This window comes from Chelon labrosus (assembly GCF_963514085.1).
Source record: "Chelon labrosus genome assembly, chromosome: 19".
NCBI classification, from domain to species: Eukaryota; Metazoa; Chordata; class Actinopteri; order Mugiliformes; family Mugilidae; genus Chelon; species Chelon labrosus.
The window spans coordinates 16,642,100-16,658,765 of NC_140352.1; the positions used below are offsets into that span (position 1 = coordinate 16,642,100).

The 16,666-nt window shown below is 42.0% G+C and overlaps 2 protein-coding genes across 5 annotated transcripts in view; one reads left to right on the forward strand and one right to left on the reverse strand.

The window, feature by feature from the left end:
- Positions 1 to 3,756, forward strand: part of arhgap22b (Rho GTPase activating protein 22b) — a 32,697-nt gene extending 28,941 nt beyond the window's left edge. The window contains exons 5-10 of the mRNA XM_084567878.1: positions 430 to 637; positions 733 to 865; positions 944 to 1,017; positions 1,138 to 1,259; positions 1,449 to 2,481; positions 3,062 to 3,756. Coding sequence (XP_084424004.1) covers positions 430 to 637; positions 733 to 865; positions 944 to 1,017; positions 1,138 to 1,259; positions 1,449 to 2,481; positions 3,062 to 3,284 — 1,793 coding nt within the window. The 3' untranslated portion in view covers positions 3,285 to 3,756. The remainder of the gene's footprint in view (positions 1 to 429; positions 638 to 732; positions 866 to 943; positions 1,018 to 1,137; positions 1,260 to 1,448; positions 2,482 to 3,061) is intronic.
- A 3,606-nt stretch (positions 3,757 to 7,362) lies between these two features.
- mapk8b (mitogen-activated protein kinase 8b) overlaps positions 7,363 to 16,666 on the reverse strand; it is a 33,268-nt gene continuing 23,964 nt past the window's right edge. For 3 of the 4 annotated variants that reach the window (XM_084567085.1, XM_084567087.1, XM_084567086.1), the window contains exons 10-12: positions 15,333 to 15,396; positions 13,749 to 13,826; positions 12,598 to 12,767 (exon numbers count right to left, since the gene is read on the reverse strand). In XM_084567085.1, coding sequence (XP_084423211.1) covers positions 12,751 to 12,767; positions 13,749 to 13,826; positions 15,333 to 15,396 — 159 coding nt within the window. In that variant the 3' untranslated portion in view covers positions 12,598 to 12,750. Of the gene's footprint in view, positions 12,768 to 13,748; positions 13,827 to 15,332; positions 15,397 to 16,666 lie in introns of all 4 variants that reach the window. The other variant, XM_084567088.1, reaches the window with a different exon arrangement.

The window sequence follows — 16,666 nt, forward strand, 5'->3', positions numbered from 1 at the left end:
AGCCTTTGGGTCCTGTGGGTTGAGGGTAGGGGCCTCTGTGGATCAGGCTTGTTCCAGTGCATCCCACAGATACTTGATCAGTTTGGGATCTAGTGAATTTGGAGTTCGGGTCAACATCTTGTGCTGTTCTTCGTGTTTTTGTGTGTGTGCCTGTGTCAGGCTGTGTCCTGCTGGGGATGGCTGCTGCCATCAAGTAGTGTCATTGCTATGGGGTGGGGGTGCCTGGTCTGGTCTAGATGGGTGGTACACGTCTAAGTAACATCCACATGAATACCAGGTCCAAGAGTTTCCCATCAGAACACTGGATTGTCACAAGTTGGTCAATGTTATGTACTTCTCCTATCAGTGGTCATAATGTTATGCCTGATCGATGTATACAACCGTGCACTATATGTAAACAAATGCATTTACACGTTATGTTTCCTCCAGGCATATTTGGCCAGCGTCTAGAGGACACAGTACAGTATGAGAAGAAGTTTGGCCCCCGCCTGGCACCCCTGCTGGTGGAACAGTGTGTGGACTTCATCAGAGAGAGGGGTCTGGATGAGGAAGGTCTGTTTCGGATGCCCGGGCAGGCCAATCTTGTCAAAGACCTGCAGGAGGCCTTCGACTGCGGGGACAAGCCTCAGTTTGACAGGTAGAGTGAGTAGGGTTTACGTTAGAGAAAGAGATGGAGCATCCAGTGTCTCTGACTGTTACAGTGCTGATTCATTTTATTGTACACACTTGCAGTAACACAGACGTCCACACAGTGGCATCCTTGCTGAAGCTGTACCTGCGAGAGTTGCCTGAACCCGTTATCCCCTTCTCCAAATATGAAGACTTTCTAACCTGTGCACAGCTTTTGGCCAAAGATGAGGAAGAGGTATGTTTGGTGTACTTTTTTTATGTGTCACCTGGGTGTTATTGTGGACAGTACATGGTATGACTTGTCTTAAATCAGGGAGTCCAGGAGCTTGGAAAGCAAGTAAGCACTCTACCTCTACCGAACTACAATCTCCTCAAGTACATATGCAAGTAAGTCTATAGCCGTTTGCTTCCTCTTGCTGTTGATATTTTTACCGTCTTTTTATTGTTTGAGAAAATGATAATCCGCCCTGTTTTTTGTTTTTTTTTCACTTTTTAATCTCTTCTTAGATTCCTTGATGAAGTACAGTCCCACTGTAATGAGAACAAGATGAGTGTCCAGAACCTCGCCACAGTATTTGGACCAAATATCCTCAGACCCAAGATGGAGGACCCAGTCACTATTATGGAAGGTACTGGAACATTGTATGGCTAAGTTCATGCTATGAGCTAACTACCATAGTTAATTGAACAACACAATACGTACTATTAGTATATACTCTACTGTGTATATAGTAAATATATTGTATGTACAGGATCAAACTGAAGTTATTCTATTATGGGTAATGATTTTCTGTCTGGACGTGTTCCATTTTGTTTAGGAACCTCTCTGGTCCAACACCTCATGACAGTCCTCATTAGGGAACACAACCGTTTGTACTCAGGGAGGGACCAGGATTCACCTGCTCTTCCCCAAACTGAGATCCCTGTCCAGGGACATCAGCTCCAACACCGCAGCCTGGGAGCCTGGATCTCTGAAGAGGACCTGCAGAGCTGCCCCGTCTCCAACCCTGACCAAGAAATGCACAGCAGTGCCTCGTCTCTGGATGCCAAACTGTGTGCGGCCGTCACTCCCACCCAGACCCCAAACCCAGGACCAAAACTGGGGTCTTCATCAGGAAAGGGAGAGACGGTGGTCAGCCCAAGTAAACAAGCCAAGGCCCTGCCTTCCTGGAAATACTCATTCAAAAGCTCTTCAGCGCCTCGTTCCCAGCCGCAAGCTAAGCAAAGCAGCAGTGGCGGCTCAGTGGCAGATTCAACCAGTGTATCTTCTGGCGGTGGAGGCGGCGGAGGAGGTGGAAGTGGGGGTAACTGGCTAATGAATGGTTTGTCCTCTTTGAGGGGACACCGGCGCACGTCTTCAGGTGAACGCTCTGCCCGTGACCGCGACTCCACCGGCTCCTCGCAGAGACTGTCCACCTACGACAACGTCACCTCCTCCTCCAGCATGGGTAGCGTTCCAAGCGTGTCCAGCACGCCATGGTCCACTTCCTCCTGCGAAATCTCAGTCCCCGACTCTGGTAGTGAGCCTTCAGTGCAGCCGAGCTGTGCAGGCGGTGTAGAGGGCGAAGAGAAGGGGGAGTGGATGGAAAGACAGAGGGAGGCTGACAGAGGTAGGGATGGAGGGATGACGACCGAGCTGAGCTCCGAGCAGGACAGTTGTGAGGCCATGGAGCTGTGCAGCAGCAGCGCAGCCTGTAGCGAGAATGGAAACGTGGCCCCGGCGGCCGGGGTGCCGTCAATTATCATGTCTGAAGATGGAGATGGAACAAACCTAACGCTGGGCAGTCTGGTGGAGGGACTGAAGGACGAGTTGAGAAAACAGAAGACCACGTATGAGGCCAGGATCCAAAAGTAAGTCTATATAAAGGGGCCTCCTAAACCATATAGATTTTCTCTTTGTGTTAACTGTCTGCTAAATGGTGTTGTCTTTCATGAACATAAATATCAAGTATGAACTGTTGTGAACAAAGTAAACTGTCTGGTGTCTCCTTGTCATACTTTTTATTTTACACAGCACAGCACAGCAGCTCAAAATTTGTGTTGCACTTCTTTCCAGCTGGGGCACCAGTGAGAGAAATAAGTTTAGCTGCCAGAACACAAGATCCTATCATGGTGCAACTCAGTAGCCTCTTTTCTCTAGACCGAACAAGACTGATAAGTAAAACAGGCTTGAGAAACATCTCACACCAAGGCCAGTGTTTTAAAAACCTACAAAGAGCTACTTTGTTTCCATCTGGGGACCTGCTGATTGGCATCTTCTTCTTTTTCTGTCTGGTGAAAAGGGTTAGATTCTAGTGTTATCACCATTTAGAGAGACTGTGAAGTTTAGGTGGGAGAGGAGATTGTGAAAATAACCCAGTTCAGTTAGAAAACATGAAGGCAAATGTTAATCACCTCTTGTCTTTGGTATTGTGCTGCCTCTTCCCCTCAGACTGGAAGAGTCCAGCGTGGCTCTGTGTGCCCAGATGCAGCGTTTGGAACAAGAGATGGAGCAGGAAAGGAAGAAGCAACGCATGCTGGAGATCAAGCTGCGAAACTCGGAGCGGGCACGGGAGGATGCCGAGAACCGTAACCGCCTTTTGGAGAAGGAGATGGAGGACTTCTTTTCCACGCTGGGGGATCTCGCCCTGGGTGCGAGGACTAGCGACATTTGATAACAACGGGATGGGTGTCTTTTAAGGGCTCGTGTCCTCCTCAGTGCGTCAAGACGCTCCTTCAAAAGAAGACTTGGACAAGAAAATGTAAAACTTGTACACATTCAGGACAACCTCAAAGGAAATATGAAATACAGGATGGAGTTGAGAATGGAAAGAAAGTTAAAGTCAAACTAGGACTGACTGTGTGGTCTCCACTTAGCAACAAGCGGTCTTACTTTCCGACGCATGCTTGAACCTGAACACTAAGAAAGTGGCTTTCCTGTGATTACACTCCACGTGAAGAGTCCAGGGTTCGTCCTGTGAAGGCAGTATTTTAAACCGTTCGGGTGCCTCTTCATGACTGGCGGGACATTCTCTGTACTGAAGAGCACTCACTTCTTCAACCACTACTTTACAAGGACGTTAAGTGAATGGATTTTGTGCTGAAATTGTAAGCCTTGTTGGACATGTAAATGTTGAATGCAGACCGCTGACTGATATTTTTATTTCGGTGATATTTATCTTAAAGCAATAGTTTGACATTTTGGGAAATACTTTAATTTGCTTTCTTGCAAGATGTTCGAGGAGTTTGAAACCACTTTCATGTATCAAGTAGCAGTAGGTTGAAAAATGAGGCAAAAGGAAGTACTGCAGTTCCTCAAATGTCCACTTGGGGGTGAATTTTTATATAACGCAGTTGTTTAAATTATATCATTATAACGATTGAAAGTTATGCATAAATAATGATGTGGCCGCTTTGAGTGACAGGTGGCTGACCTACCAAGTTGTTAGCCGCCTCCCTAAACATTGCTCGCCCGCTTCAGCTCCGCCTCTTTTACCGTTTTTGGTGGTGTACCACGCTGAGCTTCAAGACTGCTCCTCAGGAATTCAAATGGTGAGGGTTAATTCATGTTTACATGCAGTCAGTAGTCAAATAAGAAGCTACAACTAGCAGCTGGCTAGCCTAGCTTAACAAGGTCAAGACTCCAGCAGCACTTGTCGTAACAGGGAACATCTTTATTAGGCTGACAACATTTCGGCTTGGGCCCCTCGTCAGGGTCTAACAAAGTTATTTCATATAGGGCTACTGCAAGTGCTGCTGGAGTCTCTGCCTTTTTGTATTTCTCTTCCTCATCCACACCACAGAATGTATTAAATATGGATGATGTGTCTCTACTCCTTACCCTAACCCTAGACGTAATTCTGTGCTCTCCTCTACCTTGCCCAGTTACAAAGAAATGTTGGCTTATACACCGTACTTATTTATTATTTCCCACTGTCCCGGCCTGTTAGTCATCATGATGTCACCTCCTGTTTCTATAGCGTCAAAGAAAAATTGACTCTTGGAACATACATTAGTATTATATTAACTACCTAAATGACAGACACTATGCTTGAAAAAAAAAATTATTTGAAGTGTATTTTAGTGTTTTATTTTGGCCCAAGTCCCATCCACTAACATGGAGGAGGTGGAGCTTATGACCTATACTGCGGCCAGCCACCAGGGGGAGCCCCACCTTTGAGGAGCTGTCATGTCGTCCATCTTTTATACAGTCTATACACATTTTTTCTTTAGCTTAGCAAAACACCCAACACCGCCAACACATCTAAAGCTAAATAATTAGCATGTTAATATCACATTTGGTTGATGCGTATAAAAACCATAAAAACCATAATGTAAAAAGTACAAGTGGTGTTTTTCACAGAAAGCGGCCATTTTTCACGCTAACCCAAGCTAGCTGGCTCTAGCTTTAGCGTATTCAAGGGCGTCCGTTTCCTCATCTTTTTTAACCCTCGACAAGAAAGCAAATAACCGCAGTGTCTCAAAATGTCAAGCAATTTCCTGTGATGCGGGGTCAGTTCAGCCCGTAGTGGAAGCTAGCAAAGTGCTTTGGTTTTGTCCAGGCTTTGATGTTTTTGCAAAGAGCTGTTGCTGAATGTGGTCTTAAAGATGTGAGCAAAGTGGAAACTGGTGTGGTCGCAACCAGAATCACAGTGCTCAAACATCTCCAAACCCGGGCAAATGAAAGTAATTGAGTGACTAGTTACCGCTAGTTGTAAGCATTTTTGTGTAATAAGGGTGAACTGACTCTTAACTACAGCGGTAGCTCTAGCAGAGGTTCCTCCACTTGCATTTATCCTCCTCCACATTTGTACTCGAGGCATTTATTTTTTTTTTTTTGTGAAGTGATTAACTGTAGAATTTGTATATCACACCACATATGCAGGTTGAAAAAAAAAACACATTTTTGGGGGGAAACCCGATGCAGTAACAGGTGGGACTTCTGCCACAGCTGCCTCGAAACTCTTCTTTGTCCTCAGGCCCTTCCAGTGCCTCTCTCGACACCATCCACGCGGTTTCCAAGCCCATTTGATGACAACGCCTCTGTCTTCGCTTCACTCCGGTCCTCACTGACACCAGTACACCTTTAATGTACAGATACTATTACAGGGACAACAGAATAAACTCCTCAAGCATTTTCTGTTTAGCACATGCTGCCTAGCACACCGGACAGGCCATTTACAGTACACACACACACACACACAAAACCAAAGCTGGAGCGCCTCAGCTGTTCATTCACTACACATCAGAATGGCCTGCCTGGAAGCCATGTTGATTTTGGCACATGAAGCTGAACACTGCCCTCAAAGAAACAATGGAGTTTCCTGGTTGTGCCTTCAGGGAAGTGTTTTTTTTTTTTTTTTTTTTTAAATAGGAAAAATGTAGTGTTGCTTGCTTGTCCGGAGATGTAGTGCGTATATTATACACCCAGTGGCTGCGATGTTATTCTTTTTAATACGGAACAAACTGCTGATGCTGATGAATCCTTAGAAGGTGCCAATTCTTGTGAAAGTGAATCGTGAATTGAATGGAAGTTTCTTTGCATTAAGAATGTATCATTGTAGTGAATGTAATGTTTGTTGACGAAACCAGCCCTTTGGGAAAAAAATTTAAATAATGTAAACGATTAACAAAGGGAGAAAAAAAAAAGTAATTACCCTCACAATTCAGCCTTCATGTCTGGCTCCAGCTGAACAACTCAAGGTACTTGTGTTACTTTCAATATGAATCTGGTCTGTTGCAAACTGATTGCACTCTCGATTTCTGTCTCCACAAACAAAGATGTGCCGATATCGGTTTAGTGAGAATTGCATGTGGTTACATTACTGAAAATGTCTTTTTATCAATCAGAAGTTGTTTCTTAAAGGGCCCTGTGAGCAGCAGAACTAGAAGAAAACGTTTGACACTGTTTTATAGAGAACAAAAAGACAATGTTGTTATATTCTTTTGCACAGGTTTACAAGGGTCGTTATCCTTTTATGAACTGATCACTCTACGCAGTCCAGACTATAATGATAGCAGGTTGTTTGATTCCAACAGACATATATTTTCCTCCCATGTATGTCTCATGACTAAATGTTTATTGCTCTGCTGATCATCTGTGGTGCTTATTTATTATGGATTTCCACTATTGTAATGAATGGCCGTGTACGGGAATAAAGGTGACAAAGATCACGTGTGAGACGGAACTCGAGTTCTTGGGAGTATCTGGTGACAATTTAATTTCCAAAAGGTAAATGTTTAAGGTGATTCACAATAAGCTACGGTGTCCATGCAGCTGAGGAATATGTCCAGTGAGATTTACCGAGCTTTGGATAAGCAGACTTTATGTTGGCTCAGACTACACGGTAACGGCATGATTCACTATGATTCATTGTTGGACTTTGTGAAACGTTGGCCGCGTAACATTGCAACAAAAAGATTAGGGGTGTTGACAACCAGTGCTCCGCTGGGAAACTTTTGGACCTGGCATTTGTACTTAGACATGTAGCACCCATCTAGACCAGACCAGGGACCCCCACCCCATGACTCTCCTTGATGGCAGCAGCCATCCCCAGCAGGATGCAGCCTGACACAGGCACACACACAAAAATGCTTTAGGAACTCAGAAAAACATGAAGAACAGCACAAGGTGTTGACCTGGCCTCCAAATTCACTAGATCCCAAACTGATCAAGTATCTGTGAGATGATCCATAGAGGACCCTCCCGTCAAAGGCCCCCCACTAACAGCATCCTATTGCCAGACACCACAGGACACCCTAAGAAGATCCATTATCTGATGAGTCACAAGGGTTCATTAATGAGTGTCCATTAAATATGACAAAGATGTTGGGTTGACTGAACCTGGTATTTCTAACGAAGGAAGGAATGCCACATTTTCCGGGGGTTCCCAGTTTAACCCTTTAAATGAGACCAGCAAATCACAATTTACAGGGTGTAAATAACACAATTTAGCATTAAACTCTGTTCTAGCAGCTTGATGTGTCAAAAAGTCATCCTGCCTCACTGTAACACCGTTATTAGTTGCATCCTAATCATAGAGTTGATCTAGTTTCGGAAGAGTTCAGGTTTGAGTTTAGAAGGAGATGGGTTCAGCCGAGGCCTCGAGTTCCACTGAAACACGAAAAGAAGACACACAATTATGAATCAAAGTGTATTTCTTTTATTTGCAGTACATGTTTTTGTATTTTGTAATTTTTTTTCAGTTTTTTTTAAGAGGTGGCATCATCAGATCCCAGTGCATGTATTCTAGTAGTGCTCTTCTTCGTTGGTTGCGGCTTTTGGGAACACGCAGATCCAAGAATTCTTAAAACTACTTGCATGGCTGGATTCACTAGCAAACATTACAAACCAGCACCATACATATAATGATTTCTTGTAGGTATTTTACTCACCTTTTTAGTGTTTCTTAACATTATAGTCCTTACCACGCCCCAAACCGAATAACCTGCCGGCCATGTCCAAAGCCAAAGAACTTCCGGTCTCTGCTTCAAACTCTGGCCGGCCGATTCGTTTGGTGGGTAAGACAGATTACGTAACAGTATGACTATAAACAAGTCACAGAAATAAAAACTGATCTTATTCATAAAAAAAAAAAAAAAAAAAAAAAAGGAAAACATGGATTGACAGTACCAAACATTTTCTTTACCTTCAGGAGACAGCTAACAAAGGCTAGGCCCATCACATACTACTAGCACAGTTTGCTGAAGGTATTGCACATTTAGTTTAAAAACAAAACAAAAAAAAAAGAACAAAAAAAAAGAAACATATAACAATTCTCTTACTTCTAGGTGAAGTATACATAATGTACAAAACTAGAAGTCTGTTGAAACCGACAAATAGTACACTTTCAAATAAATAAATAATGGAATCTGTTATTCACACGTCTTCGATAGCTAATTCTGCAGGTGACTACGTATATGCAAGAACTGGCAGAAATTCAGCGTGAGGTAGTTCATCAAAGCCGACTCAGATCAGAATGAAACGGTTCAGAGAGATAAAATGATAAGAAAGCAACAACAACCTGTGAAGAAAAAAGAAAAAAAAATACTCCAATTAATGCCCCCTAATGTCGGGCTAATTAAATTAAGAGCACTTTAGAGAACACATTTGTCTGATTGTTTTTTTTTTTTCTTTTCTAAAATTACAAACAAATATATTTTCAGATGTGACATTGCTTATGTTTACTATTACTGAGTGCTATTACTATTGGAAATTTTCTTTTTTTTTTTGCTGTTGGACAGTACAGTAAGCGACTATAGGTTTAATTTTGTTTTGTACTGTATCAATATGGCTCGGTAGCTAACAGCTGCACTCAGCAGCCGATGCTCAACTCATTCTGTTTCCATTCAGGTGAACCTCTGCACCAACCTTTCGATGTAACGTATGTGTTCAGAACGTGGAGAGTTACCAGTCGTAAAATCGAAACAGGCTGCACCACATAAACCGGCTAACAATTAACATTAGCTTGCTGATAGAATAAACGTTAACCACTGCGCAGCTTTCTAACACATTGAATATTAACAGTTGTGTAGCTAACTGACAGCTAGAAGTTGCTTTGTAATATCTGTATGTGTTTTGTAGCCCAATAACAAAGCTAACGAATTCCTGTTAATATGTTAATTCATTAAATATTAACGATTATGTTGCTAACGGACACGGCTAACGTTTGCCTGCTAATATACAACAGGTTAGCTGTTTTATGGCCCAGTAAAATTTGTTATTATATTACATATTAACGGTTGTGTAGCTGAAACTGAAACAGCTAATATTTGCTTGTTAGTATATTACAGGTTAGCTGTTCCATGTCCGAATAACGAAGCTAACATTTGTAAATATATTACATATCAACGATTGCAGAGCTAACAGACACAGTTTAAGTTTGCTTGCTAATACCTAAAATATCAATGGCTATGTCGCTGACTGACTCATCTAATGTTTGCTTGCTAATACACCATATGTCGTGTTGTGTTGTGCCAGGCATGTTAGTGACAGAGCTAACTTTTGCTTGTGCTATTAAAGGATCAATGTGTAGGACGCGGAGGGACCACAAAGCTAAACAAGTAACAAAATTGTTGCTATATTACATGGACGCTCTGCTCTTTCAGACTGAAAAACCTACCACCAGCACGTGATGTGACTAGCAACTGATGACCAGATGGCCACTGTCCTACATGCTTGGAAAGGGAGGTTTGATGGAAGTGTATTAAGTTGGTAGCAGTCTGTAACCTCACCACTAGATGTCACTAAATACGGCACAGCAGTCCTTTAACTATTAACAATTGTGTTATTTAGTGACTAGGACAAAGTTTGTTTGATAATAACTGTAATGAATATTATTTATTTTGACAGTCTGGTAGGAATAAATGAATAAAATAATACCTATACTTACAAAGGAATGGAAGTCTTCCAACTTTTAGGTTTTCTCAATCTGTAATTTGTTGTAATTTTATTAATACTAATTACAGGTGATGTAATTTGTTTTTAAAATAAAGGGACTTTTTTTTATTTGTCAGTTTGTAGTTGTCAGTTAGTAGTTTGTGACACAACGCTTAACATATAGCTGGTGCGAGTCCAGAGCTGGAAACAGAAAAGGAGCCATACGTAAAACAGTTCTACCTGTGTTTAAACATATCTGGCAGATGCCAAGCTGTCCGAGCAAATCACAGTACAGTACAAACTACAGCGTATTCTACTGGCTAAAGATTACTCTGCCACCATGCTTTGAGCTTACTAGAAAAAAAAAAACCCAACACAGGTCCCAGCACAGTGACACTTATTCCTGTGCTGTCAGCATCTGCTCATGATCCATGCATTACCGCAGCACATGTTAACTCCGGGTCTTGCAGATAGAACTAGTTTGTAGCTGACAGAGAAGCAGCAGGATACAAGCTAATACGGAGAACTTAAAGTTGATTAACAATAGTTAGGGCATTTTTTTCAGTTTGTACCACGAGCGTACATAAACTACAGAAACACTGTGGTTGGATGTCTTTTTCTCTGCCTTTCTGAGCCATCCACACAATACTGAGAATAATGCAGTCACTGAGTTCACTTGTTTAGTTTGATTCAGTAATTTTAGACTTTTTCAGTTCATTTTTCTCTCTTACAGTCATCACATTAAATAAGAACGCAAAGAAAATGTATAACTAAAAAAAAAACAAAAAAAAAACTGTTAACTCATATTTTGGTTGCTGTCACTGCAAAGAAACACTTCTCTTTACTTTGATGAAAGACCTTGATAAAACTGCCTTTTCTTCTGAAATGACTCAAAACACATGCTCAAGCACCTCAACGCATACATGATCACCTTCTTACTCTGCGAAACACTACAGTCTCCTGCTCCAGGGTCAAAATCAAAACAAGTAGAAAAATATACAATACATTTGTGAGAACTACAACCCCATCATACATCGTCGTTTTGACATGGAAACTACTGTTGTTATCCAGACGCCATAGAAGCCTACACATAGTCAAGACACTTCCTCCAACGTACTCGGGAATGAATGACAAACAACAGGCACTTTTCCTTTCCAAAATAAACGCAAATACACGCAAAAAGGGCACTATTATTGCATACAAGAAGAATAATTTGTGTCTGGTCGTTTGTGCTGCTAGGATCTTTTAGTTGGATTCATAATTACAGGCATGTCTGGTAAAGGGTTTGGCCAAGTTTTAGGGGGAAAAAAAAAAAAACATAATTTCAGAATTCGTAAAAGTACATTACTAATAACGGGATCTGGGGGCATCTCTCCACGCTGCTCCATCAGGCTGCAGAATCGCTATCCCTTCAAGACACCAAATATCGACACGTTCACAAACGTTCTCATTATCACAATTCCCTACTTTACCAAAGCACATTCTACTTAACACCGCCACCGACTTTACAACCTCACACAACTTTACGTCTCGAAAAAAAAACCAAAAAAAAAACTCTCAAATCATGATGAACAACATTCTAAAGTCCTGGACTGTTACCAAAACAATTCCACCGATCAGAGTCCATAATGCCGCACAGCCTGCTGCAGGTAAGAGGTACTTTAAAGCACTTAAAAACACACAAGACAGTCATTGAGAAGTTATCTTGCGGGACTTAAATGCGCCGTGATCAATCCTGTAGCCCCGGATGAGGAAGCTCAGCCTCAACCTTTTGAACATCTGACTGAACAGGAAGTGAAGCATCAGGAAATCATAAAGCTTTCATTGAAGTGAAATTTCACAATGAAGGAAGCGACTCCCAAGAAGTCTTCTTTCTTTTTCTTTTTTTTTTTGTACAAATGAATCGAAATGATCTCAGTCCAAATAAATGGATATGTCGTACGCATTAAAAACAATATCCGTGTCACGTGAGATCAATCTGATGAGGGGAGACCATACGTTTGTCGATCAAATTAGGTTTCAATGGCTCACTGCAAACCTGCATCGAAGATAAAACTACATCTACCATAAAATCTGTACAAACTCAGTCTACATTTATATGGCAAGTTGTAAAAGCAGTAGCTTACAAGTGAAACAAAACGACTTTCAACTGAAAAAAATAGATCACATTAACATTTTACAGATATTTCTTTAAATTCTCACCGTCGGTTAATACAAACCGAAACGTCGTGAAATCATAAAAATTCTCTTATCATCTTAGGTTTCTGAAAAAATTAAGAAATGCCACAATAAATTACAGCTAGGACTCAAATGAAGTGAAATCCTAATCAAAAAAAGGAAGAGAAAAAAAAAGACTATAAAAAAAAAAAAGAAAAAATATCTGTCCTTTCAGAAAAATTTCTCAAACAGCTAGCTGGCTAAATGCTACACTACCGAAGACAAGCACGAAGATGAGGCAAATATAGGAGGTGTGACCAGGGGCCCGTGTCAGGCCTGTGGTCTTGGATGTGACCAGGGGGAGTGACCCGTCCCGGGATCAGAACCAGGACCGAGATCAGGACCTGGAGGAGGTGTAGATGATAGTCATCTGCAGCAGCCCACGGGGCCCGTGGCCGTAGCGGTGGTGGCAGCGGCGGCGGCGGTACAGGCCGCCTCCAGGCTGCTGTCGGTGTCGGTCAGGGTCGGGTCGGTGGACATGGCGGAGACGTCGTTGACGGAGGCGGAGGAGGATATGGAGGGGTGGTGCTGGTGAGGGCTGCTGCTCACTGTTGCACCTGTGCTATGAGAAGCAGGGATAGGGCCTGTGGTCAGTCATCGTAGTAAACAAGTCTGAAGGATGCCATATAATGACATCAGAGACATTACTGTATGAACACACTGTGATGGTAAAATTCTGGTGTGATGGTGCGAGCTCTCTGAGTGACTGATGAGAGCCCAGGAGCTCGTGTCAGGTTGCTAGCCGTCTGTCTAGATTTCTCCCGCCTGCCTCAGCTTCACTCATACTCCAGCTCTTAACCATTTCTAGACTAGCCAGGAGCACGGTGGATTCAGGATCTTCAAATTCACCCCTGTGGTCTATCAGTGATGTCATGGAGGGTCAGTCCATATTTATTTACAGTCGATGGTCACAACAGAGCATGAAATAAGTGTCAGACTATTTGGCTAATTCAGACGCTCTGCTGTACGTTCAACTTCTTCGTTTTTGAGTCTTTCCCGGTGAGCAAAAGACATGGCTGAGGGTGGAGCCTGAATAAATACTGGCTATGTGCTCACATAACATAAGGGCAATTTATCTGTAGCCGGGTTTCCGGTGCATTTAGTTGTAGTTCACTTTTAGAGTTTGAAGAGTTTTTAATTCCCCTTGTGTGTGTCACTGTGTCAGGTCAGTTTGTTTGGTTTACGTCTAGTTTTGTTGATGTAATGTTGAGTATGGTTAGATTTTGTTGACCTCCTTTTATATGCATACTTAAGTTTGTAATTTGATTGCTTTTGCATTTCTTGGATAACTAAAATCCAGTTTTACAATCAAAATCACCCATGTCCTGTTGACCAACTGGTTGGTCTCTAACAAGTACTAAGAAAGATGTTCATTTTATCATTTGAAACTTTCCCTGGTATGCAAACAGGAGCTCAGATAGGGGCGCACCCTCAGGACTGGCAAATCAAGCAACTGTTTGGCAACAGATTTTGCCAGTTTGTACTGGGGAGGACAGCAGACTTAGGTCTTTCCCTGGGGTCACGAAAAGGCCAAGACACTAACCTATGGATGCAGGCTGTCCCCTGATGACACCGTTCTTTGTCCTTTCCTCCCAGTCCAGCACTTCTTTATATATCAACTCTGAAACAAACAAAATGAAATGATGAGTTTCGGGATAAATCAAGGAAAAGAACGTGGCAGTTAAATACAAGTTCGTATACAAATCGGATCTCAAAGGAAGGCTGTTTTCTAAAAGGTAGGTTGACCAGAGAAAGATGGATTACGTCTTTTGATGTAAAGCATTAGACTGAAAACCAACTGATGACATTGTCATTATCAATGTTTCAGCACAGAGATGAAAGAAATCAGCACAGAGGAAGCACCTCTTCATCTCCGCCTCCCTTCACCACCACTACCTCCACTACCTCCACTGCTTTCCCTGTGGTGTTCCTCAGGGATCAGTCATCACTCCACTGTTGTTCTCCATCTATAAGTAGCATTAGGGGCCACCTTTTCCCACCACACAAGTAAAATTTATCCTTTTCTGAGGACGTAACCGTATATTTAACTGTAGTAGCAAAGTTTAGTTACTAAACTTTGCTACTACAGTTAAATATACAGTTACGTAAAAATTGCAGTTTTAGAAATCCAAATTTGAGGTCTCTTTATGCTTCCCTGAATTTCCATCACCTGTAATATCTGTAGTAGCTCTAAACTAGTCTAACATTGCACGCATATACTGAACATTATCTGTCCTATCGTGTTTTACTGCTAGAGTTCATATATCACACATACATTACTTGCAAAACATTAGGTACACTGGTGAGAACGAATGTATTCATAATGTCATAATGTTCAGTTTACGTTGAAACAGCATCAGAAAGGTGGTTATTTAACTGGATGATCCTTTTGAAGGTTGCAGTTCGTGGCGCTGTTAATATCGATTGAAGTGTTTCTGCTATTTAGCCTGGTCCACTGACTAAAAAGGGGGTTGCCAAAACAATAGAAACTACAAACCACAGCCTCCATCACAAAGGTAAGATTTAGAGCAGTGCTGTTATATTAGAAAACAGTAATTTTCACTTGTGCACCTAATGAACCGGCAACTATGTGTAAGTATCTACAGATTGGAAAACACTAAGCACAGCGTAGTGACCCGTGGATAATCATAATTTTTAGTGCAGACTTTTAATTCATGCTTTTATTTCATGTGACTGCGATGAGAATAAACACTGCTGCCAGGCTGTTCAGATGCGCCAGGGTTGTTTGCCAAGTGTTTGCTGTCTGAGCCCTGCAGGTATGAAACTGCCTGCCTCTCATCTCTGCTTGTGCATAGAACAAGGTCACATCCTATTGGCCACATTTCAGGCGGTGAAAACTGGAAACCAGGCATACATTTATGCAGCACGTGCATCAAGCCATTTTCCAGAGAAATATTAGGAGTGTGTATTCAACACCGGGGTGTATATGAACGCTGACAGGCTGCGCAGAGGAAAAACACGCGACTCCGTTCGAAGATTAAATGTCCCACAGGCTGAGAAGCACAAAGCTAGAACAACCTTATGCAACACACTGCAAGCGGCTAAGTACTTATGACAGCTTATCAGAGAGGAGAGTAGGAGAGGAGAAGCAGAGGATGTTTCCTACCTTTCCACTCCTCCACTGTGTGCTCTCTCTCATCCAGCTGCTTGTCTGTGATCACGGGTGGTGGCTACAAAAAGAAAGACACAGAGGTTTTCTCATTTCATTCTTCATACCGTGTCTTCACTCTAAACACGGAAGGCAATAATAGTGAGGTAAATCATGTTTTAAGTGTAATGTTCTCCACCGGTCAGGCATAACATTAAGACCACCTTCAAGATGTGCTAACTAGAGGTGAAATATTGTGGAAATACCACAAATCTCGATGACAACTTGTTTTGTGAAAATCTCTACTAAAATATCTCTAGATTAATATTGAGTCAAATTGAATCAGGTACTCGTGAATCAGAGTCAAAGCCTGGCTCAGGCTATAGGAGTTTTTAGCCGATTCATCCTCTGATTCACCCCTTCGCCAATTCAGAGGAAAAACATAATCCAGACCAGATTATCTAATCTAGATTAGCAAATCTAAACATCTTGAACATTTAAGATCTAAAATCTGGATGATTACGTCAACCACTAATATAATCATCTGACGGAGTTGTCAAGCAATTGTAAACGTTCTAGCGTCATGAGGCTAATGTTAGCTAGCAAGCTGCTATTGATGGACAAAGTTGACAGCTACAATAAACACTGTGCTCTGTTCTCATTGTTAAGAATTACAGTTACAAGTTACGGCTAGTTGTTGTGCCACTGTCTTCGTTTTGTTTACATCTGTATCCCAATAAAATCCCTTGAGGAGGTGCATTCAATGCCCCCTGATCTGCCGTGATAATCTAAACGATATCCTGCAGTAGTGTGTTGTGCTCTTATTTTCAAATCTTGTAGTGTGTAGAAGTTTGAGATTAGAGAAAAGATCATGTTCAAGGTTTCTCCAGACATGTGTGAAGCATCTTGATTTGAAAATCCGGCCGGATTTTAAAACTCCTGCAGTCTGAGCTGTGCTTTAGCGAACGCAGCATAAAAGCAAAAACATGCAGACTCAGCAGATGATTGCACAAGACAGGAAAATCTGCTGAATGAAACCATCTTTGCAATACAGACACTCAATACTGATTTGTTTCTGGTTTGGAGTGTATAAATATTCCAGGAAATACCACAAACTACTAAATTCTAATTTTACTACCTGAAAGACAGCCACGAGTTATCAATCTTCCCCATAGTCTGGGATTTGGTGCGTTTAGTCTCAGAGTATTATCTACATACAAATCTGCACTTTTCAACATTGCAATCACTTTTGAGGACTCGTTGCACATTGATCGAAAGCAAAAATCTATTTCTGCTGGATGAGACATTGTGCTTCCAAAGACACAAAGTCTTAAGTGGAATGTGGATATTTC